A 25,322-nucleotide genomic window follows, 5' to 3' on the forward strand; every position below is an offset into this window, starting at 1 on the left:
ACTTATGGAGGTTAAAGGGATCAAGGATATGGCTTCCCTGCAGGATTGGAGAGGGCATCCTGTTTCACATTGGTTTAAACAATGGTGTTTTAAAACTGGTGACCTTTTATTATGCAGACTCCCACTGGCAGGGAGCAGCAGCCTGGAAACGTGGGATTGCAGCGAGCATCGCTCAATCTCGTTGTCTGGCTCAGGGGCCCCTGTGCTCTGAATATGATTTCCCCAAGTGCTTGCTCCTCTATCCTTGCATGTTCCCACTGGGGAAACAAAGCACACCCACACCTGACTCATCTGTGCTGTATCTTTCAGTCATTACGCCTCCATCTTTCAAGGCTGTCTCCATCAAAGTTAGGTGGATAGTAGGGTATGGTCATGGTTTGAAGCAAACACTCATTTCAGGTGATCCCAAAGGGAGCATTTATTTTTGTAACTTGAAAAGACAAAAACCTTTCTCGGTTTTAATTTGAATCCAAACTGAAATATTTATTAATCCTTTTCCAAGTTTTTTAAATATTTGAAACCATTCAATTGTGTTGAAGCAAAACATCACTGAATTAAAAATGAAAGTTTCATTTCAAAACTTAAAATACAGATGGGGGATTCCTTTATTTTGTCTTTTTCGGAGTAACATTTGGCTGGGAGTGGGGGAGAGCTGAATTCATTTAGTGAATTTTACATGAATCCTTTGAAAAGTTTACATAGAAGAGAGGGAAATTCTTGTGATGTAACCTCAGGTCCTCCACAGATTCCTCTCCCAGGCTCATGCCACATTTAAAGATACAAAAATTCAGAGGCTTTGCGATACATGATTAGTTTTGTAGTTTGTAAAGTGCTCAAGCCTTGAAAGATGAGAACTTAGAGCTTAGAGAGCAAAGGCTATCAGTTTTGAAGATTAAGCTATATTAAAGAAAATGCTGCATGGTTCTTTTATTTTTAGGGGTCAATTGAAGGTTAAATAACAACTGATTAACTCATTGGCTGTAGTTTTATGAATGGCTTAAGCTGACTTAGATTCTCATGGGTGCAAAGAAGCAGCAGTCCTTCTCCCACCCCTTATCCCTTGTCTTTTGTTGTCTCTAACACTTGCATGGCCGCATGGATTAGGGACTTGAGCTCACTGAAAATGAACCTGGCTATATAACAACTTACTTTCCAGCCAGATCATAGGAAAAAGGAGGTCATGGGCTGCCAGCAGATGTTAAGAGCTGATCAGATGATTGGCCAAACCTTTCTAGTGTCTGTTAGCTTAGTGGATACAGAGACCTGAAGTAAGGCAGTGCACTGGGACTGTCTGTGCTGCAAACTAAAGGAAGATGTGGAGATGCTTTAGGTGATTTTAAGTGAGGCAGCTTGAGCTTGGACACTTGGAATTAGGCTGGCAATGTTAAAGGTTTCCATCTTTATCGTTAACACTTCCAAAAACCTGGGCTTCAACTATTTCGATGCTGCAATGCACTCCCAGTGCTGCTTATCGCTGAACAACCTGGAACCTGGAACTTACCACCTGCAGCAGGAACAAATGCTAGGAGATGGCTTTCTCTGCCATCTCCCCAGACATCTCCATTACTGTGTCTCCCGCCATGTTGTTCCAAAAAAAAAAAAAAAAAAAAAAAAAAGGACTTAATTTCTTCTGTTTAGATTGGATAATGGTGTCTGCCATACTTATCAGCTTTATCATGGTTTGTGATTTCTCACAGGCAGTCATTAATTCCGTTTCTGCATAATGTCCTTCTGCTTCATTTGTTTGTTTTACTCCTAGGTGGAACACTGCTGACAATCTCTGGGGTGGGATTTAGCCAAAACCCTGCCCTGGTTTCTGTTTCAATGAATAGGCAAACCTGTATGATTATCCACTTGGCAGAAGAGACCATTCAGTGCCTGACCCCACCAGCTGCTAATTTGTCTAATGAAGACTCAGAAGACATCTCCGTTAGGGTAAATGTGCTCATCAACAGTAGGTCACTTCAACATGCTCCTTTTGCAAAGAAGACCACTGTTTTTAATTATCAAAGGACTTTGACTCCTCTGATCACTACTGTTGAAATGGAGGTCACAGACAGCAGCCTGCTCTTGAGCATCCAAGGGATAAACATCACTGGATCTGTGGCTAAACTTGGGGAAAATGAATGTGAGCTTGAGTTTCAACATGGCAACAATTCTGCAATGCACTCCCAGTGCTCCTTATCGCTGAACAACCTGGAACCTGGAACTTACCCCATCAGGGTTATCCAGAGGCAGCTAGGATATGCTCGCATGGCAGCAAGGCTGCAGTCCCTTACAGTAACTCCACAGGTAACCTCTGTATTCCCAACACAAGGATCAATATGTGGTGGGATGGTACTTATTATATCTGGCACTGCTTTAAAATCCAAGAGGAATTTGGTACAGGTGAGCATGGAAGGTAACTATTCCTGTGAGATCCAGAACTCTGATGATAATGCCATTAGGTGTTTTCTTCTTCCAGGAGCCCATCCTTTACCTTATGAGAGGTTGACTGAGACATCCTGGGCTCTTAATGTCACAGTGACTGTCAATGGGATCAGCAGTGTCTGCCTTGGAGATTGTACCCTCCACCTGCATGAACAGTGGACTCCTTTTGTAGATTTGGTGACCTGGGAAACTAATGGGACATTCACTTATATGATGATCAAAGGACAGAGACTGGCATGGCTAAGTGACAGCCCTGTGGTACATGTGAACAATCAAGCTATCTGCAAGGTAACTTTCTGGAATGAGACCAGCATCAAGTGCCAGACAGATTGCATTGCCCCAGGGAAGCACAACATTTCCATATCCAATGGGAGACGTGGGCAAGCGTGCTTCAGAAGGGCAACTGAGGTTCTCACTGTCGTGCCTCAGGTGCAAAAGTTTTACCCCCAAAAATTCAGTACTAATGGTGGAGGCCTGCTCACCTTAGCAGGCTCAGCACTGAAAGGAAAGAACATGACTTCTGTTCTCATTGACCATCATCCTTGTCTCATTCTCAATGTGACCTGTGCAGCTATCCAGTGCACGGTGCCTCCTGGCAATGGGACTAGTGCTTTGAGGCTAAGAGTAGATGGCATTGTCTATTATCTTGGAAGAATAACTTTCAGTGAGGAGTTCACCCTGGCTTTCCTTTCACTTGTGCCAGCTGGTCTCCTTTTAACGATGACCATATCACAGGTCTTAGGGACGGACAGCATCCGCATATTTGTTGGGGACTTTGCTTGTAGTGATATCACCATCACTCAGTCTACTCTGCAGTGCTCAGCTCCTCCACTCCCTGCTGGCGAGTACCACGTATCGGGCCTGGATGTCCTCAGGGGCTGGGCTTCCTCTAACTTGACGTTCATCTCTCAGCTGTCAGTAACATCTGTGCATCACAACTGGGGTAAGTCATGAAGGGCTGTTGCAGCTCCTCCACGGTGTTCAGCAATATGGTGGGCTGCCACAACTGTGGGTAGCTCATGTGAAAGCAAAAATTATGAGTTAAAAAATTCTCCGTGTTATTAGAGATACTGAGATAAGTCTCTTTACGTACAGGATTATGCGAGGAAATCTTTGCTGGGATTATGTAGCTAGTGGTCTATGACCTGCTTATCCATCAGCTCTGTCTCTCTCTCTTTTTTAAATATGCAGACAATAGACCGCTTGAATTCCTGTCGCCTCATGGTGGAGGTCCTTTGGCTGATATTTAGATAATGATTATGACGTGGGTTAAGATGTTTGGGTGGTCACTTCCTTAGGCTGTCTGGGTACAAAAGAAGGAAGACTGTGGTATGTCCATACTGTATGAGCTAGCAAACCCTGAACTCCTGCTGGAGTTCACACACAGAGTGAATATATGATGGGTGTACCCAGCCATGTAGACCCACCTGTGACATCCACATGAATCTCCTCCTTGCCTCTAACTGGGCCACTCCTGTTGGTAGCTAGCCACTGGGCTATGTTTTCAATCCTCTTTTGTGTTTTTTTTTTTTTCCCAAGGTGGCTTGAATGGAGGAGCAGTTCACCTGCATGGAACTGGCTTTTTTCCAGGCCAGACTTCGGTCACCATCTGCGGCACCCCTTGTGAAATTCTGGGCAACATGACAACGACTGACCTGAGCTGCCTTGTCCCACGCTTACACGGTCAGTGAAGACACGAAACCTGGCATTGTGTTAAAAATGTGCCCTAAAAACCTATCTTGAACTAAATATGAGAGGCCCCATTGTATTCCATCCCAGAGCAATGGAGCAAAAGCAGCATTGGTGGTCCTAAAACTCACTGGGGAAGGGAGAGGAGCCAACATAGCATTGTCCTGGGGTTCTTGAACTCAGTTTAAAGTCCATTGCTGTTATGGGGAGTTTTTGCATCAGTGGCTATGGGGTTTGGACTAGATCCACTGTGTGTCTGTGGCTGGAGCTACCACACCTGCTTTGTGGATGTATAAGAGATGTGCACAACACAGCAGTTCCTTGTGGCACCTTGATTCCTTAGGGAAAACTCTCTCACATAAAAGAAAAGAAAAGAAAAAAAAAAAGTATAAAAGTACCTGAAGGTTGTGGGACTGGGGTTGAGAAACCAGGTTTCTCTCTGCTATCATTTCAGGTTTCTCTCTGCTATCATTTCTGGTGTAGTGAGTTAAGCTGACAAAAGTTGACTAGATAAGTTGCTGAGAAAACAATCTAGCATCATATTTAGCATTGCTTTAAGCAAGGGTTTGGACTACAGACCTCAGGGGTCCCTTCTGACTGAATTTATTCTAAAATTCTAAGTTTGTTTTCATCATTTTGAACAGTTCCCTTCCTTATCCATGAAGAATATAAAGAAAAATGGTGGGGAAAAAGCTCCCAAATCTCAAGTGCCCAGAAAAGAAATGCTTGAAAGGCTGTAAGAGCTGAATTTTAGTTTTTTAAAAAGGATCTGGGCACAGTCCAGAGAACTGATTTTTTTAATTATTATTTTTAAAGAACAAAAAAGACATGGTCCTGGAATGCTACAAAAGAAAAGAAAAAAAGGAACATCAACTAGAGCAGGCTGGTTATTGCAGAAAGAATAACAGGATAAAATGTAATCACATTGATCCAAACTGTGAAAACATTAATAACTGTGTTCAAAATTCACTGAGTGGTAGGTGGTGGAGGGAGCCTGGGGAAAACCATTTTGCAGGCAGGGCCACAGTGCTTATTACTGACACTAGATGTCAGCAGGCGAATGCTGATTGCTCCCACTTGCTGGTTGCATCTTTGCAGGGGGTGCGTTACCTTGCTAACCAAATGGGGACACACTATCGCTTTGAGTATTACAGGTCCAGCTACAAGACAACCTCTCTCCCTCCTGCCACGGATTTCACAGAGTGCAAATTTTTGCAGAACTCACCAGTCCAGTCACAAAAGTGTTTCTCTTGTGTCAGTCAGTGATGTATTTACAGGACAATGTTATTGTAGTGTTTTACAAAAATTGCCCACAGGTTGCTTAAAAAGCCTTTGCCATGCTATTTGTACTCCTGAGATAAGCGTATTTGACATAGTTGTATATGCGACACATCTGCAGAAGTTGTGCTGTGAATTTGTATAAAGAACAGCCTGCTTTCCAGCCTGTGTGGGTATTTCCACATTTACACATCCCCAATATTTAGGGGATGAATGGACTTCTTCAATGCTGTTAGTGCAGTCCCACCTTGCCCAGGGAAGTTTGCCACTTCTGACTCGCATGTTTAGTGCTCAGACCTTTCTTTCACCGGCACATTCGTTTGGGAGAGGTCCTTAATTGGCTTGGGGGATGCAGGGACATGAGCTGTGAAGGAGACCAGAGGGACAGGTCCATGGGGTTGTGCGGGCAGGTTGGACGCTGTTTGACATTTCCTGGTGTTGCTCACAGCCTGGGTCACAACACATGTTCAAGCTGCATTTCTTCCATTGTATCAGGCAGAGAAGCGGAAACACCTTCCCTCCAGCACTTTTGGAGGTCAGGTGGCAGCTCACTGCCCTGGGATTTCAGCACTAGGTCATGCTGTGTCTAGCCTGTTAAGATTAGAGATATTCACGTGTGAATCCCCAGCTGGTCCATGTAGCTTGTTCATGGGATCCAGTCTGTGGAACAAGGCTTTGTACATAGGGAATGTGACTTCTCGCTTAATGGCAGTGTTTTCTAAGAACCACAGATCTCAGCAGGCTGCAGCAACAAGTCTGCCTCATGGAGTTGTCTTTAGGAATGGGTGTTGAGTGGGGCTGCAGCAAGGTTTTGGTTTGATCATTGACAGGAAAGACCTGGGCACACTAAATACTGAGCTGTGCTCAACCCAGAGCACTGGAAAAAGGAACACAAACCCAGACGCTTCTATAAAAAATTGTCTTTTCCAACCTTAAGAAAAATTAAATCGAAACAGAGTTTCAACTTGAGTTTCATCCTTAAAGCTTAAAAAATGATGGTAAAATTAAGAAAACCAGACTCCTTTCAAGGAAAAAAACAAACAGAAAAACCAATCCACAAGTCTTAAAAGATCTGGTACAGAGATAACTGGCTTGATCCCGAGAGCTCTACCCCTCTCTTGTTCTTTCTTTGTTACTCTTGTTGCAGTGCTGTTGATTAGTGCAAATACAGCTGTAGATTCTGTTCAGCTCAGGTTAAATTTAAAGAACACACAGCTAATGTCTGTGGGATTGAATTGTGCTCCTATGAAATATGGGAAGACTAGCAGGAGGCTTTAGGCTGGTGAGAAAATAGCTGAAAATTCCTGTTGGGCAGTATTAGGGTAAGTACTGTATATATATTTTGCAGTAAACCAGTACCTAAGATCATACGTTTGACACTGGGGGAAGGGCAAGGAAGATGCCTTTAAAAGAAGGTGAACTGATGGAAAGACCCATCAGGGAAAAGCTCAGTGTGATTTGGCCACCTTCATCACTCCTGGTTTTACAGCTTTGGAGTTACAGCACTTGGGATCTCTGTAAGCAAATTCTGGACCTGCCGTTATCCAGATTACATTGGTAAAAGTGGATGTTTAGGGAAAAGGATTTAGATTAAGAGAGAAAAATGAAATGAGGTTGTTTTAAAAGGAAACTTGTCAGGGCACTTTATATAGGGTAGCAGAAGAGGTAGGAATGTGCTTTGGATGTGGAGGTGCGAATACACCAAGGAGATGCAGTGAGTTAGGACCAAGGGGGATTATATTAAGGGGAAATGGGAGGATTTGTATGAGTGAGTGGAGAAGAACTGAAGAGGACGTGCTGTGGCTGTTGGGATCTGAATAGCATTTAGTGCCTCTAAGGTTTATTGTGGAGACCAAACCTAAAGATCCAAATGGTCTCTTCTGTCCTTCAAATTCAGAACTGAAATAGAGAAAAAAAAAATCTCATATTGATTACAAAGCAAGAGCATTCTGACAGTGAGATCTATCAGGCGGTGGAATAGATGCTTGCAAAATCACCTCTTGGGACTTTTAAAACTCAGCTGTGCAAAATGAATGTCTCAGAGGGAGCAATTCTTCATAGGCAGAGGTTGGACTTGATGACCTTAACAAGTCTCTTTTTTTCCCCCTCTCCCTCTCCTTTCTTCTAACCTTTGTCTTCTTTGCTAAGCACATGTTAATGCTGTGTTTTGCAGCTGTTCAGTGAGTGGTGGGTGAGTGGGGAAGCGCAGCTTTACACCTTGGGCAGTCGTTCAGGAAATCGGCAGCTGCGCTTGGAACTCCTGTAGGTTTTAGTCTCATCACATGTCCAACCATTGTTATTAAACAGTGACCCGGAACAAAGCCCTTGTGCTGAACATCCCAGTATCCTGACTTAAGCTGTAGTATCCCTCAAAAACAGAGTTGGGGGCAGCCAGTCCATAATGCACTACCAATATGCAGAGATTTGGCTGCTGCTGTGCTGTAACAGGCTGAATGCACTAATATCACTGATGGGATTGTATCAAGTATGATTAGCAGGCTCTATGATTATGGGGAATAGCAAGTACATAAAGGAGCTTTATTATTACTATTTTTGGCTGATATTTTTCACAGTTGTGGTAGGAGATAATAGCACCTTTATATGCCCCAGGGATATTAGCATTTAATGGTTGGAAGGAGGGGGGTGAAAGGTCAGAACTTAACTGAGCCAAGGGTTAAGAAATCCTCTGGGAGCAAGGGAAGAGCAGAATCCCAGAGATCCCCAAGGAAGGGATGAGATTTGGAGACTCCCCAAGGAGTGGTATCTCCGTGAGATGGAAAGGAGCTGTAGTGTGCGGAAATGAGGTCTCTCTCTCCTACAGCCAGAGAGGGAGAAAGTGGTTTTGGGTTTGATCCTGGGGTTCAGGATCAACTTTGGTCTGATCTCTTCACAGCCCTTTGCAACCATGTCCTTTAGTTCAGAGTTTTTTTTTTTTTTTTTTTTTTTTTTTAAGTGAATACCTTCATTTGCCTGATTTGAGTTAAAAATTATTTCAGCAGTTGGCAAAACATGAGGCCTTATATTTCCACAGGCATGGTAGTGCCAAGATGAGGGTACTGGAGCACTTCAGAAATGGCCAATTTCCAAATAACGTTTCCAGGGTATTCAAAGGGTGACAGGCTGTTTTTCTGCTGAGCTCTGAGGGCTGTACAGGAAATATCTTCTGGTGACCTACATTAACTGGGCAAGTTACTGGACAGCAGCAGGGTAGTGAGGAAAATATTTGGGTTGATTCTGTGGGTCATTCATCCCAGAACTGGGTTCAGCTGTTTTTCTTGTAGGGACCCAGGAAAACTCTGCCAGGTTGTATTCAAGACTGCAAAAGACATACCCAATTCCTCTTTTGATTAGTTCACCTGCCTGTTGTTTTTCTTAAACTGTGGAATGTGAATGTAATCTTCCTTTAATATTGTGCTAGTTGCTTATTCATCAAAAGCAGTTGTACAGTCTTCGTTATCACATCTGAGCATATTAAAGCCTTTCATGTCACTAGCAAGGCAGAAGGAGCTATTACACTGTTAGCTGGAAGGGAAAAAAATTCCTCTTCTGCCCATGGTAAATTTGTGGACTTGCAGAGGCAGGAAAGGCTAGTCCTCTAACTGCTTTGGTGGTTGTCATCTTTGATAGTTTTGACAAGGTCTCAGTCCTATATCCAATGGCTAAAAAAAGTCATCATCCCATCTCCTTTGGAGAAAATCCTATAACTGGTCCTGGTACAGGTAAAAATATTGCTAAGGCAAAGTATTTGTAGTATTTTGGTTAGTATTCCTTTGCCAAAACACAGTTATCTAGTGCCACTGAAATGTCATAGGGAATGGAAGCTTGGCCTGCGGGAAAATACGAGACTTAACTGTAGGAAATCTCTGGTTGCTCTAGATGCCATTTCTGTTCAATAAAAGCAAAATATAGGCATGGTTCCATCATTCTTTTAGGCTTTTCTGTCTATTATTTCTGTCTCTCTTGTATGTAGACTATGAGATCTTTAAGGCAGGGATTGTGTTTTGCTGTGTTTGAATAGATGCTGAACAAGACAATCATGACTGGATTTGGGAAGGAAAGAGATTTAACATATCACAAAACGTGTGAAGATGTGGGTGATTTTTTCTCATTCTAAATCCAGACAAAAGCATTATTGAAAAATGGTGAACTTTCACTGTGTAGTTTAAAGCAGATGAAATGATAGGTTTTACTATTTGAAAAATATTGTAAACATTAGCTATAAACATTTCAAAAACACCCTATAAATGTCTAAAAATGAAAAAAATCATTTCTAGCCAAAAACCCTAAATATTTTAACATAGGTAACATAGCAATTCCGTATTTTTACCATTTCAAAATGTATTTTCAGAAGTGCTTAGGCGCTAAGATATTCATTGATAATGACAGTTTCCTACCAAACAAGAATCTTTTATAGTAAACTGGAATTTAAAAGCAAGCAAACAAACAAACAAACAAAATCCTTTCTTAAAAAATTCCTATTGATTGCTCTTCTAATACTTGATGAACGCTCTTAGGTACTGCAGTGCAGACTATAATACTGTCCACAAACCTGTTCAGTAGTTCATTACAACTGTTTGATTAGTCCAATATTAAAGAAAATTCTCCAGAAGTGTTTACGTGCTCAGGGTTTTTTAGTGAAGCAGTCTTGATCTCTGATATGGTTTAATGTTTAAAGCATTTTTTTTGATGTTATTAAAACCAAACATTTCAACCTATCTGAAATTCAGAGTGACAGTTCACAATTTTTTGTTAGCCTTTTTGTCTGGATTTAGGATAAGAAAAACCCAATTTCTGTTCACACAGCTTGTCCCTTAAATACACTTCGAAGCAAAGCATCTGCTCCCTTCACACATCCTACCACATCTATGGAGTCGGACTCTGACTGAGTCTCTAGTCACACTCAGGTACAAAGCAAGATCTCCCAGATCGCACACGCTCCCTAGAAGAAGCCCTCCAGGTTGTGGCAATGTTCACACTAAATCTGTTTTTGGATTTAAAAAGCTATTCTGGACCTTAGAAGCACTCAGAGCTCCCTGTTGAAAGACCTTGTGCCTGTTGCCTCTTCCCACAATGAGCTATTTGATCCCAAAGGCCACCTGGATGGTCATCACACAGGGAAGGCATATGCTTGCACACACGGAGCAAAAGGGGCTGAAGAAGTTGGATGGAGACCTACTCATCCTCAGAAAGGATGTACCAAAGGGGAGGTTGGGACGTGCAGATCAGGAATCCACAGTGACAACTGTCAGGAACCAAAATCTGATTAACTTCAGTGGTGCATAGGCTTCTCTGGATTATTTTTCACCTCCTGTCTCTGCAGCATCTTTGGCCATTCTTTGTGGCCTGACGCACTCTGCGGTCGACTGCCAAGAAGCTGAGGCCACGTTCATCAAATGTGATATCCAGGTCACGGTGGCTTCCTACCTCCAGAGACTGTCTGTGTTTTACTTGTACCTGTGTGATGACCGTGGACCACAGTGGCACCGGGGTGACATCGACGCATCCCAGAGGCGTTTTGCTGGACTCTTTGTTAGGTTAGTGCTGGTTTTCTCTGGCAGTTGTGTGGGCCCAACTGTGGGCAATATCCCCCAGAAGGTATTTCACCTTTCGCAGGGTTGGCCCCTACCAGATGATGGACTGACGACAGAGAAAATTTCTAATTCTTAGGTTGACGCCAGCGGAGCAATTTGGCCTTGAGACCGCTAGAGAGCTCCGCTGGGTTGTGAAATTCATTCCTTGTGTCTATCAAAGCATCTCTAGTGTCCCCCCCTCCCCTTCCTCCCATCTTTTTAAAGTGTTTGAGAGACATCAGAAATCCATCTCGTAAACAGCCTGCTTTGTTCCTTCTTAGGTTTTAATATTTATCTTCTGATCCAAAGCAACATCTGGTGGATGCCAATGGGGAAAAAGATTAGGCATTATGAAAAGCAGAAGTGTTTCCCCCCCCCCCCCCCTTCCCCTCTCCAAGCAGTTTCTTGAGTAGAAAGTCACAGAGAAAATTCAGCAGGCTGTGCAATATTTACTCAGCAAGGGTGCTCAGGCAGTTACGCAAGGCGCAGGCTTTGCAAACCCAAGGCCAAGTTGCCTGAGAGTGTAAATTGGTACCCTTGCCTTTAATAGAGCTGTGGGGATTTATACCTGCAGAGCATTTACTTTTAGGAAGAAGAGGGAGGTTTGAATTAAGGAATAAACAGATGAGCAAAACTTTCCAAAAGACACTTATTTTCTTCTTAAACAAATAGAAAATTGGGATATCAGCACAATGAGATGGTTAACACATTCTTGACTGATGCATATTAGTACAGTCTAGTGTAGCTGCAAAGAAGATGCATCCTAGAAGACAGGGAGGACACTTTTATTGGGGGAGACAATAATGGGGAGACTTAGCGGAAAAAATAAATAAACCCCCTGAAATTAAACTGATATCAGTAGTTCTGTTTTCTCATTTGTACTGCTCCAGCCTGTTGTGGGCAGGGCGAGCGGAAAGGGACGTCTGTGCCTGGACACTTGGCGTAGAACATGCAGAGAGGAGAGAGGAAAAAAAAAAAAAGACCAAGTCACGTAGTCCATTCGCTGTCTGCCTTCTTATTGCTCTTCATTGTGTTTTTTGGGTCCAATTTAATTGTAAATGCCCCCAGAGACAGGGTTTACCATTCCTTCAGTTGCAGGGTGATATTTCTAAATCAAGTACACTTCACCTTTCATAAATTTTTTCTTACTTTTTTCCCCCATTCTGTCAACTTCTCCACCTTTTTATTACTATCACTAACTTTTCCCTTATTGTGCTCATAGTCCTCTAGTGCTTAGGAATTAAAAATTTGGGCTGCTAGGGAATTTTCCAGTGGAATGATGTTTTTTCTGGTGAATCTGTTTCTAAACTCGGCCCACCTGAAAGGAGGAGAGGGGGATGGCTTGATCTCAGGTGAATCTCCTGGTTTGAAAAATCTGAGGGAGAGGGAAGGAAGAGGGAGTTTGAAATCATCAAAAAGACCCATTTCAGAGCTTTCTAAAATACTTTTTCAAATTTCAGTTCAGAAAAAAGCATTTTATTTCAAAATGTAAATGGAATTTGTAGCAAATTGTTAGAAAATTAAAAAGATCAAACAAGAAATAAACCATTTTGGGAATTTCTGAAATAACACACACTGACTACTCTACTACTATTAATAATAATGTAATAAAAGATTTGGATTTGAGTTCCGTGTAAATGTTCAAGAGTTGAAACCATTGTTCCAGGACACTAAAATCTGAAAGTCCTCCCTGGCTTTACTACACATTAGATCTTTCCTGTTCTTTCTTACTAATTTTATATCAGTTTACTATAACCTATGCTTTATGTACACTTAGTGTCAAATGCATATTCCTTAGAAGAGATGCAAGAGTTGCTGTTAACATCACTAGCACCAGAATACGTCCCTGAATTGCCTTTTGCAAGTCAGCCCTCCTCTGGTTGCATATCCTTAAACACTGCAATTAACAGTTTTCCAGCATCCATGTTTCAGATGCAGTTACTGCAGGACAGGGAAGAATTGGCCCTTTGCCTTCAAGCAAAACAGATTAATTTTTTGTAAAAGACCTAAATGACCACTGAAGGAGATCCCTCCATCGACTTCAAGGCCTGGCAAATTGGGCCCTTGCTCTGTATCTAGCTAATAACAAACAACATCTCCCTTTAAAACAGTTGGCTATTTAAAAGATGCAGCATCTTCTTGTAACATTAAAAAAAAAAAAAAAAAAGTAATATGCAATCTTGAAAGATGGCCCAGTCCATTGAATTATTGTACAGGACAAGAGCAGTTCTCAAAGTGTTGCGATCAAAAGAGAGTTTAGTTCCCTACGGGTGGCTTTTGATTATTGATACAGTAGAGGGAAAGGTTCATTTAAATATATAAATAAAAATTCACTGTTAAAAAGGTTCAGCTACTTGCAGAAGGTTTTTTTTGCTGTTGCTAATGTGGCAGCTTCCTTCAGCATGTTAACCTCCAATTGCGCTGAAAAAGGGCAACAAAACAAATACCCCCTAAATGCTTTCTCAGAGCAGCTCTTTATTTGTACAATGTGTTATCACATCCAGCACAGTTTGAAAACTCCAGGTTCATCCAATCGCCCTCATCGTCGTGCTCCTGGGAAGGCTCTGAAGGCTGGGTTTCCAATTGGGTTGATGTTGGTAGAACTTAGGCACCTAATTTACTTAAGCACTTCCGAAAATCCCATTAGATGGGATTTTCAGGAACCCCAAGACCTTTTAAAAACCTGGTCCTACCTATCTGATCTTCTGTTTTGGTGAGTAAATCCCCTTATGAAGTTTGTCCTTTCATAGCTATTCAGAACAGTGGAATAAATTCTGAATTATGGCTGTGTTGCTACAAGGTGAAGTGAAAGTGAAGTGATACTGGATTATCCTGGCCTAATCCAAAACCTGTTGGAGTATATCGGGAAGCTTTACGCTCATTTTTAGGGACTTTGGATCCTACAGTTGGGTCAGCAGCTAGACCCTGTAAAAATATCTCTTCCCCACCACTTTGTCATTACTTCTTCCCCCTATGCAAGGGGAGATTTTAGAGCAAACGTCTGTTAGTATAACTGGCACATATATCGAATCTGCTTAGTCTGGGCTGTTAAGTAAGTTTAATTAATTTACTAAGTTAATGTTCCAATGCTAGCAACAAAGCATCATTGCAATCAGCTGGGTAGCAGGAATTGGAACCCCTAAATGAGCTCATTTTTTCACAGTTGGAATTAGGGACCAGTTAGCCAGTTGTGTGGTTTTTCCAATTTCTCCACTTGCCCTAAGGGAGTTGCAAGTTATTCATTCCCCATTGCTAAGTGTGAATAAGACGGGGAGGGGGGAGACGCGAACAAACCCTACTGCATGTAGGAGTCCATCTTTGATCCTAACACTGCTGATTCCCTAAGCTGTTGTCTGCACTTATCTTCCTGGCTTGGTCCTAGAACAGCATTTGCTGCTATTTGTAATAGTTTGGGGAAGCAGAAAGGCATCACTGAGAGATATTTACTGCATGTATTTTCATCGTGAGTGTGTGCAGATAAAGGGGGGAAAAACAAATAAACAATAAAAGAATGGAAACAAAATTACAGAAATTTGCAAAGTTTGACAAATGGTGGCCAGGAGTTGCCACAAGCTAATGGCTTGCAATGATTAATAAGAGTAAAAATAATTGCATTTCATTAAGATTGATGACACCCCATTTAACCTCCCTTCTCGTTTCAGCCCTAAAGTGGAAAGAGATGAAGTTCTCATCTATAATAGCTCCTGTAACATTACCATGGAAACTGAGGCAGAGATGGAGTGTGAGGGAGCTAATCAGCCAATTACCGCCAAGATTACTGAGATATGGAAAAACCGGGGCCAGAACACTCAGGTATAATCAAATCTTTTTTACAGACTGATTCAAACAGCTTAAAATTAAATTTGTAATATTGTGTACATTTAAAGGGGGCAAAAAAAAAAAACAATTTAGGCTGAGCAGCAGCAATATATAATATTAAATGCTTTCCAACTTTGAATAGCAGTTCTAATGCAGTGCAGCTGAATTAATGGTTAACTGGTTAATCATGTATTTTATGAGACATAAATGAGCTTTACCTTATTTTCTGGATGGTGTATGTCTTTTTTAACAATCTCCTTTTTATATAAATGCAAATTCTACTCCAAAAGTGCTTTTTTCTGTTATCAGTGTCACTTGATCAGATATCTTAGCCATGAGATATGGAGTTTCAGCTCTCCTGCAGAGACTTAGCATTCAGCATTGGTTCAGCTATGGTTATATTTGTTTTTTTGTTCCTCTTCAGCATCTGAAATAAAATGGGACAGTGTCTCCAGGGCTATATGTGACTAAAGCAAGGAAAAAGACATCAGCAAAGTTTTTTTTTTTTTTTTTTTTTTTTTTTTTTTTTTGTGTGTGTATAAAATAAAGTATGACTCTTAACTAATATCATCTTAAGGCTCAATATCTAAAAAATGTTCATTGTGGACCTAGTAAGGCAAACTATCATGCAGTCATCTTAGTATGGATGAGACCTAGGAAACTTAAGTCTTGTTTGCTCAGGACTGATATCAAAGATATTGTGGCAATATTTTACTCTGATATCTGCAGAGAAGTTTCCTTACCTGCTCCCCACCCCGGAAGTAGCTACAGTGTCCTGGCAAAGTAATTTTGGTGTGTTTCTAACACCAAATTCTGAAGTTCTTACTCAGGTAAGGTCTCTGAATTTGCCCTGTATACATGTTTTAGATGCCTGTTACCGTAGCAGCTGAGTCTCCTATGATACAACTGCTTTTCTCCATTCTGTTAAAAAAAAAAAAAAAAAAAAAAAAGCAAAAAACAAAAACAACACACCAAATATTTTAAGTCTGCCCTTGGTCTGTAAAGGAATGTCACATCTAGCCTTTTCCCTATTAGTGCTGCCAACCTTCATGATTTCCTGGCTTTCTTGGGCTCTGCACAATGTAGGCTGACTCCTTTTCTGTGGGCTTGTTTGCTCGTCAGCACTGCTAGTTATGCTACCAGAAACGTGCACAGCTAAGGGGGAAAACCAAGCCAAAAAATTGTTATTTAACCACTGCAGAAGGCCAGCAAAGGGAAGTGTTTAGGCTGGTATCAATTCAAATGGTAACTACTCCTTTCCTGTAAATTTTCACTCCCAAATGTGCGAAGGGCATCTCTATTTTCGTAGCCCAGCATATAGGATCCATAGCCTCCTGTTGGCTGCAGTCTGAGCAGCTCGGGTGTATCCCGGGTTCTGTAGTCTCAGTCAGGAGATGAAGATGGGGTTTTTTCTCGCTCAGTTGGGAGCAAGTATAGGACAAAGTTGTGAGGTTTGTCCCTGATTGCTCAGCACAATGAAGTCCTAGGTGTCCTGAATGAATGAATGAATGAAGGGGAAGTGGGACAAAACCAGCAATGCTGTCAGATTTGGGGCTGAATTCTGCTTAATGAACCCAGAGGGTATTTGGACTCATTTTATCCCTCTTCCCAAAACTGGCCTGGGTGAACAGAGGTGGATGGGTGGGGAGTTCAGATAAATGGTTTCAATTTTGGTCCCTTTCTAGCTGACAGCATCCTGTTAAGATTTACGACTTGGTGCAGCATACGCATGCTTCACTGTAGAGGTTTAAATCATGTCAGGTGAACTGGCCTTACCTTTCCAGTGGAAATAATGGTCCCCAGGTTCAGCACCAAGCAGCGAAATGCATTAATAGCACCACGTGCCTTAGGATAATGGTGCTATTAACAGGCAACACAACTCAGCGTACAAGTAATGGGACTGCATCTCTTTATAATAACACTTCTGTTGCGCTCTCATGTAAGGATCTCAAAGCAGGTCCTAAAGACTGGGCTTGATCCTTAGCTGCTGTCAGCGTATACATCTATGCCAATCAGTTGTTTCATTTTCTGCTCACTTTTCTGCCAGCTGAATGATGCTCAGGCAGGCCGACAAGTCAGCAGTATCTTAGCATGGCTGGGTTTTGTGGGAGACTTTGGGCAGGGATGAGTAAGGCCTCCTTGTATTAGCTCCAAGATGGTGTTGGAAGTAAAAAGAAGCATCACGGAAAGGCTGGCAAAAGTTTAAATGAGGCCTTGTTATCAGAAGCATGGAGGCAAGAAAAAAGAACAAGTTTGGTTAAGAGCAGAAAGGCGAAAAACCTCTAAAGGTCAGTTCTTGGAATTTGAATCTAAGAGGTGCAAGCTTTAGGGTGAGGACATATTTTCTTCTGTCTTTATAAAACATCTAATGCGAAGTGAAGCTAGTTCTTAGTATACAGAGGAGATAATACTATGATCAGCTAGGATTAGGGTATAAAGCATCCATGCCTAGATGTGGGGTGGAAATGAGATGAACGCAGACTGGGAGTGCAATGAGGTTTTGCAGCGAACCTCCGGTGGGAGAGCACCGGGCAGAAGTCTTCAGAGAGCTTTGGGAGGGAGCGCGGTGGTTGTATGAGAGACACCAGGTGATGATCCCCATGATACCTGCAGTAGTAGGGAACTGAACTCTGTGTGTCAGCTTTACTGAAAATTGCATTAAATAGCTAACATAACTCATCCAGGAGTCAGGCTCAGCTATGCTGGTTTGGTTTCAAATATCAAACTGTTGTCAGACAGACACATTCCTCCATTTTTCAGGTCATATCTCAAATATATTATGTGCTTTCCCATCGTGTTCCCTCACTGCCTGTGTAAATTGTACATGTTTGTGGAAGCCAGGGACACCAAAATCATCTGCAGAGATTAGCAAACACTGCATGCATTCTTTCTATGTGAGTTAATGAAGTGTTAGTTCTCTGAACTGCTTTTGATTGTCTTGTATATATGTAAACTCCAGGTACTAGAGGTTCACTGTACCTAGATACAAACTCCCGATAGCTGCATTTTCTTTTAAATTTCTTTGACTCTGATTTTTTTTCTGATAAATGCATATGAAGATTTATTTTAATGAAAATTAAGAGCTTAACTCTAGATGCTTTAATTTTTAGATGATCTGCCTGTTTAATTTTGCAGGAAAGAAAGTTCTTCCACCTCTTATTTTAACCTGCTTTTGCTTGAAACTTGGGCCATAGCTGTCACCCAAAATTAGAAGGTATTTTTGAAAATCCTGGCTGTCTCTTTCACATTGCATGTGGTAGGTAGAGGCTTCTCTCATAGCCCAATTACTTGAATTTGCTGTTCAGCTGAACTCCTTTGAAAACTTAGGCATGGTCCTCAGTGGGGGAAAATAGTTGTATTCTGTTGAAGGTCAGGCTGTATCCATCACCTCAAGTTTTGTCCCTTACTTTACTGACTTGGTCTTTGCCTGGGATCAGGTGTGTGCTTGAATATCCCCAAGAAAATGGGTTTTTTTAAGAGTTTCTTTAGAAACTGAAATGCCTCACTTTGTGTTTGAAGTACTTACCAGTGTATGACTTAATTAAGTCATACGAAGTAAGCGGCAGGCCTCTGCCTCACTGTTCCATTTGGCATTGTTAGTGAGCTAATGCTAAGGAAGAATTGCAGAATTATTTTTATATCAGTATATAATGCAGTTTAGCCTACTGAAAGGAGAAGGAGGAAAAAAAGGAAAAAAAATATCCAGCAATGACTGTATATCCCACAGGACTTAATTAGTTCACAGTTTCATGATACACTGGATAATGGGAAGATAAGAATTAAATAATAAAAGGAAAAAGAAAAGTTCTAATGCTCAGTCGCTACCTGTCCACTTCCACCTTGGCTGCATAATGAGATGTCAGCTGCTGTGACACTGATGAGACATGCAAAACACGCTGATAACACATGTAAAGGATGCTCATGGGAAGGTTTGACCAGGCTTGGATGTTTCCGAACCTATTATGCTTAGTGAGCCTTCAGATTATCATTCCAGATCACTGGACCAGACCTAATCATCATGCAAGCATGCTGTTTGAGCAATGTTGCTCTGCATTGACTCCCCCTCCTCCTCTGGCCCAGATGGGTAATATAATGTTTGTCGGAGGGCAGATGCCACGTATATTAAGTCAATCGTAGGGAAGCTGAACTGGTATACTAGCGAATCCTCTACAACCCAACCCTCGAGGGGTCTCTATTAAGAAATAGAAGGCTAATAAAAAATAACTTGCTAGATAAAAATGCCATCCTGGATTATGGCTCTGCCTGGGTATGCTGTGCTGCCTTTAGTTTGTTTTTAAATAAAGCATTAAGGGAAGGTCTTGAGATTTAAGAAGTAGCTTAGAGTATTGAGGATCTGTGAGTTTTTAGCTTAGTGATTGATACTGGGATAACTGCTTTTTCACTTCTAAGCAAAAAATGCCAAGGCTTTTTCTGAGATGTGTGTAGTCACCTAAGAGACCTGGCTGTTCAACTTCTGCTGAATCCAGAATCCATCTGCTGCTCTCCAAATCCCTTGGACTCCTCTGTAGATCCTCAGAGCTGCTCCTTTCCTTCCTTCCTGCTTTCATTTTCTCCATTTACCAGCTCTCTGGATACAGCAAAATTTGGAGGGTGAAGAAGATGAGATCGTTTTAGCTTTTGGAGATATTTGGGACTTTAATAGATGGCAAATCGTAGACGGAGTTCTCGGGAGCATAAAAGGGTTTCCTGAAGCGCAGAGCGCTCTGAACATAAAGGGCTGTTACTTTATTTTCTGCAGCTGCGCTGTTGCTGGAGCTCCAGACCATGTGAAGATGATTATGAAGATGACAAGTGCTGGGAGGTGACTCTCTCCTGCAGGTCCAGCAGGCTCTTTGTGCTCCCCATGGTAGATGTGTGCTGCTCTTCCATTCTTGTTTTTGTGCCATTCCCATGTCACATGATTTCTTATAGTTGTATTTTGAGGGTGAGAGCCTTAGGCTGAGGTGCCCCTGCTTGTAGACATGTGCAGGCTTCCCAGCTTATGGTCAGATATGTTTATGGGTATCTTAGGCTTAAAAAGGGAATTTTTTGGTTGGTATCATGTTTCAAGCTTTTCTCCTTGCCTTCAGAGTTCAGTACAGCCCTAAATGTCCTCTCCTTCCTACCCGCTGTCCCCTTGATTCCCTTCTGACCATCTCTCTCCATCTGCTCTCCTCCCACACTATACTTATCTTCTTGAACACTTAACGGTGCCGAGATGGGAAAATGTCCTCTCTATGTTTTCTCCATTGCTCCCCTTACCGTAATGCCCATGAGGAAAACACACAGATCTGACAGTGGTTAAGCAAGGTATGAATGAAATCTGCTGCCTAGAAGGGTGGACATGTCCTTGTCTGAGCGATGGCCAGAGAATGGACCCTGGCACTGTTTGCCTACAGAGAGGCTTGTGCCTCTTTGCCCTTGGTGCAGGGAAAGCAGTGTCATTTACCCTATGTCACAGTAAGTTAAAAGGCACTTTGGAGTGGTGTTTTCTTCTTGCTGTCATTGCCTTCATGAGGCATTTACCTTGGAAGCGACAGAGTGGATTCTGGTCTAATACGCTGCTTGCTTGCAGGGGCAGTGAAACAGTCCCCTTTCCTTGACTCACTGGAGAGCAATTATTATGATATTTTATTCCTATTCCAGATACAGTAGCATCCCAAATCCCTTCTTTTGGCCATAGTAATCGCATCTAGCTGGGAATGAGGGAACGGTTTACTTTGCAGCTTATTAGGGGGATCCTCTTCTGACAGCACCTGCCGTTACGGTGTCTTGAGCTTCAGTTATAGCTCCTGGATGCTTTAGCACTGTAAATAGCCAAAAATAGCAATGTCAGACAGTACGGGGTCTTGGGAGTAGGGCTAGGTGAAAATCCTTATTGACTAAAGTACTGTGTATATATATTTCGTGTATATATATATACGAAACTCGTAACATTACAGCCATCCCACCTTTGCTTCTTTATATTCCTTATTTCTTAACCTACTTGGTCGCAGTGTTTTTGGGTGGGTGGGTGGGTGGGGGGGGGAACCCAGATTTGCAAGCCTCACAGCAAGGAAGTGGAGGAGTCCATAACGAATTAAGAAAATTAAAGCAAAAGGCAGTCTTGGGGTGTGGATGCTATCAGGGCGGACAGAGGTACCATCTGCAAGGTTGTTAAGATGTAGAGAACCAAGATGGCCTCCACAGTAACCACAGGCAATGTGAAGAGATAAATGGTTGACCCGAGCCTGTGTCAGGCTAGGATTGATGCCACTATCAGCCCTAGTGCCTTTGCAATGATTTTTTAAAAAATCTCTGATAGAGTGTGTTATCTAGTTACTGGCATGAGGGCAATGGCCTGGAGGCAGTGAGGAGGAGGGGGGAGGAAGAGGGAGAGAAGGAGAGAGAGAAAGGAAAAAAGGTCATTCCAGGAGGACAATCTCTGTTGGACTAAATGAGAAAATAAGGGCCTTGCTCCGAAATGGGGAGGTAAATAAATAAATAATAAAAAAAAGTGGCTGCTAGGTGTGTGGGGAAAGGATAAGCAAAATTGCTTCCCTTTCTTCCACTCTCTTTTTCTATTTTTTATTTTTTTTAATGGGATGGGCCTTGGGCTGCAATGGGAAATTTAGGAGATGTGCTGGTGGTACGGGTTTTTGGTTTTTTTTGGTTTTTTTGTTGTTTTTTTGCTGTAACTTTTGCCTCCTGATTTGAGGTTTAACTCTTTCCTCTCTTCCTGTGAGAATGAAAATCAAAGGCTGAACTATAACATGCTTTTTATTTCCATTTTGAATAGCCCTTTTTTTGGTCATCCCACCATTTTTCGAGTGTCTTTGCAACACTGGTTCCTAAATTGCATGTGCCTGTTCATCCTCTCCCCCACTGCTCGTGCTGGATGCTACCTCCAGGACAGGTTGCCAATCTCCCACAACCCAAAGTACAATGAAGCAGAAGCTTTTCTACTTGAATTTAAGGAGAACAAGGTGAAATCAGAATTTAACTTGGCTCTGTTTAATGAGAGAACCGCTTTCCTTTGTCCCCCTCCATTTATCCCTGCTCCCCACCCTTTAAAGAAATGTGGATTCAGAGTGAAAACTGTCATTTCGAAGGTGCTCCTCCAGGGAACAGAAAGCAAAGCTTTTCCCTTCTGTCAGAAAGCGAAGGCTTGAATTAAGGCCAGGAGGGTGCGGGGAAGCCTTCCTGAGGGACTGCGGGCAAATTTTCTTGCTGTTTGCTCCCAGGCTCTTGCACAGTCTTGCTGCCACTTTCCTGTTTAATTATGACTGAGACTCTAATTGACTCCTTCAGCGTTTAGGCAATTTTAGTGGGAAGGATGGCCGGCGTTAGAAAGTGCGGCTCTGATCCTCAGTCTGTGACTCGATCCTGAATTACTCAGTTTGGGGGAAGGTGCTGGGGTGCACAGCCTCGGGCTCTGGGTGAAGTCAGAGGGAAGCTTTCTCCGTCTCCCTGTCTCCAATTCATCGGGAAAAGGGCTGCACTCCTTGGAGACAGGCATAGCCCCGACTTGCTCCTCTCCTGTGTTGGAGCCTTGCTTGGTCTAAAAGAGGGAGAGAAAGGGTCTTGCCCTCCCCTTAGGGGCGACATGGGTTAAAGGGCAGCTCTTTCAGGCAGCTCTTGCATCTCTAACGTGGGACTCTGCATCAGCAGCCGACTTTGTGTCCTCTCCCTAATCCCTAAGTAAGCATTAACGTGGACCTGATGGTCCAGAGAGGAATCTTCTGTGGGGTGTGGGGCAGGTGGTTGCTGGGTCAGGTTTGGCTGACCTAGAAGCACTCCGGCTATCCTGAACCCTCTCCCAAATATATTTGGGGCCTGGTTCAGGAGTTAGCAAGGGCTGGGCACGTGGTCACCCTGTTTTGAAACTTGGGAGAGTTTAACAGTGTGGACATGGCCAGATGGAGCTGGTTGGGCCCTGACAGTGGCTGGATCATGGATGGAGATGTGTCTTTATGCCATTTTGGCACCACCAAAGGGCTGTAAGATGAGCATGTCTCTCTTTAAACTCAAGCAATAATCACAGCCCAATTATTTTTTTTTTCCTGGTGCTTCATTTTAGGCGCCTAAATTCATTTAGGTGCCTGAGCAACACATGAATGCCCGGTGCTGAGCACATTTAGAACCTCCTCCTCAACATCCTTGTTCTCTCCTCCACATTAAAATTGATCAGCTTTAATCTTGCAAAATGCTGCACCTGTGCACGAGCACTGACATGTGCTGAGTGGTGTGGTAGCTCCATAGTCCTGCAAGTCACTCCTGTATATGGGTGGTTTGTCCACAGACACTTAGGAGATAAACTTATGCATATGTACAAGCCCGTTGAGTTCTGCGGGACTTTTACTCACATGGGTCAACACTGGCAGGATTAGTGCTGGTAATACAAGTGGCCTGGTTAGCATCAGCCACGTGTTGTAGACAAGCAGGCTCTCCTTCTCCTTCTGTATCTACAGTGTTTTCCACTAGGCTGCAATTTATACTTGAACGCAGTGTAACGCCTCTGTTATTCATGACGTTTGGTGTAAGGTGATGCTGAGTTACAGGCGTTGTTCCTGCAGGGAGGTGGCTTTGCAGCACGGAGTTTGGTGCCTGGCCTGGCCTTGAGAGCCCTGAGTCTCCCAGCCCCGAGTGCAGGATCAGGCTTTCCATCCCATCTCCAAGAAATGAGGAGAGCCCTTGGACAGAGTGTGGGGAAAAACCTTTTAAAAAAGGTCTGATTTTTCCCTTTTTGTTACTGCTGGTGCCATGGCAAATTCTTACCCAAATTAAATGATGTGACCTAGGTGTATGGTTGGAGGATGAATGAATTGCTGTGCTATTTCCATTCAGAAAGTGTTAATTAAAAAATTGCTGTAGCAAGAGGGGAAAAACAGGGAGTTAAACAACCATGCCAAAATTAATCTGCTAGAGCCCTTGTTCTGTCTTTAAGGAAAGGGTTAATTTTATGTGATTGCCAGTAAAAACAGCCTGTTTTCACGATGAGTCCATAATAACCAGGTGATAGACTGACTTAACAAAGTGCTTGCTAAATGCTGGGTATGTTTCCCTAATCGGCAGCTCTGTATGTGGAAGCCTCTCATTTCCAGTCTGTCCTTGTAAATCACTGCGTAGCAAAGTACTTCATTAAGGGATCGTAAGGCTACCTCGTAAAAACGAGCCAACAATTACAATAGTGACGGGAAGGAGCAGAGGGGACGGAGGGCTCTGCGGGCCCCGTGAAGAAAAGCAGACGTCCCCAGGCTGGGAAGCATCAGGTGAAGTGGGCGCTATAAACACTTTCCCGTGAACGCTGCGTCTTTTCAGTAAAAAGGCAGTTAGCCGGTCTATGGCTTTAACAAAATATTCCCAGTGAACTTCATGGGTGGCACAGGGCTGGGAGCTGTTAGCTCATATCCAGTTAAATTTCAGATGTCAGAGCTCATTAGCGGTGATTTTAGCCAAAGACAGCTTGTGAGGAGCTCGGTAAATTTGACTTCCTCATATAAAATTAAGGAAAGAGATTGCTGTTTTGCTTATTGATTTATTTCCCTGCTTTCACACTTCTTTCTTTGGGTCTGCGATTCTGGTCAAGGTTCAGGCTCAGTTTTACCCACATAGGGATTCCAGTTCTCTCTCTTTCACACACTTTTTCTTGCTCTTTCACTCCCTCTCGCTCTCTCTCTTCCCAGCTCGCTTGCTCCTTTTCACTCAATTGCCTTTTTCTTCCTGCCTTAGCCTGTGTTTAGTGAGTGGGACATGTGGTTTTTGTTTTCCATGTTGAGGACTGTTCCCAAGCAAGCCCTCAGTGGGCATGAAGGGCGGTTTAGATGTTCAGGCTGACCCATGCCGAGCTGGATAAAGAGGTATGAAACAGTGGCAAGGAAGGAGCAATTCTGTATTAGTCATAGAGATGACTCACCCAGAGGTCTGTCTTTGCTTTTCCTCTTCCTGGGATTCAGGATGTTGTTCCTTGTTGTCTTGAACCCCTCTGTGCCAAATGGACTGGTGCAAAGAGGTCCGTGGAGAGCTGGCATTGCTCTGCTCTGCCTTCTTTGGAGCCTGCTTGGCATGGGGGAGAGTCCAAAGATGGAGTCGCTGCAGGAAAAAGTGGGGACAAAGTTGAGGTGGCTCAGGAAATGCTGCAGAAATGTCTGGACCGAGGCACTTTACCTCCACTACATGTGCACCCTCATCAGGATGTGCACCCTAGTGAGATGCTGGGCTCTCCCCGAAATCAAACATGCCTTTGGAAAATGCCACTAGGCACCTCTCTGCATCCTTAAGCACTTGAAAGCATTTAGGCACTTGGGTAAGACTGTACCAGCGAGTCCTTGGGAAAGGGACCCTGGATTTCGTGTCCTGGCAGACAATTAACAGCCAGACGAATGCATGTGTGGGAGGGCAGACAGTGAGAGCCATGGGGCGTATGTTATTTCAGGGAATCTGCATTCCCAACAAAGATAAGCTGTTATAGCCCCAAATAGCAGAGGGATAGCTTTATAGTTCAAACAGCAGCAGTTTGTGCTTTTTTCCTCAAAGGCCTCTCAGTTCAGCGTGCAG

General features: G+C 42.9%; 1 protein-coding gene across 7 annotated transcripts in view; it reads left to right on the forward strand.

Annotated features, from left to right (window-relative positions):
- The window catches only part of PKHD1 (PKHD1 ciliary IPT domain containing fibrocystin/polyductin), a 272,244-nt gene that overhangs the window by 49,492 nt on the left and 197,430 nt on the right, over window positions 1–25,322 (forward strand). For all 7 annotated transcript variants that reach the window (XR_010388155.1, XR_010388156.1, XR_010388154.1 and 4 more), the window contains 4 exons: window positions 1,760–3,373; window positions 3,970–4,113; window positions 10,718–10,931; window positions 14,630–14,780. Coding sequence is in view for 4 of the 7 variants with exons in the window: in XM_064508296.1 (XP_064364366.1) it covers window positions 1,760–3,373; window positions 3,970–4,113; window positions 10,718–10,931; window positions 14,630–14,780 (2,123 nt within the window). In the remaining 3 variants the exon portion in view is untranslated. The remainder of the gene's footprint in view (window positions 1–1,759; window positions 3,374–3,969; window positions 4,114–10,717; window positions 10,932–14,629; window positions 14,781–25,322) is intronic.

Source organism: Dromaius novaehollandiae, chromosome 3, assembly GCF_036370855.1.
Source record: "Dromaius novaehollandiae isolate bDroNov1 chromosome 3, bDroNov1.hap1, whole genome shotgun sequence".
Classification (NCBI taxonomy): domain Eukaryota; kingdom Metazoa; phylum Chordata; class Aves; order Casuariiformes; family Dromaiidae; genus Dromaius; species Dromaius novaehollandiae.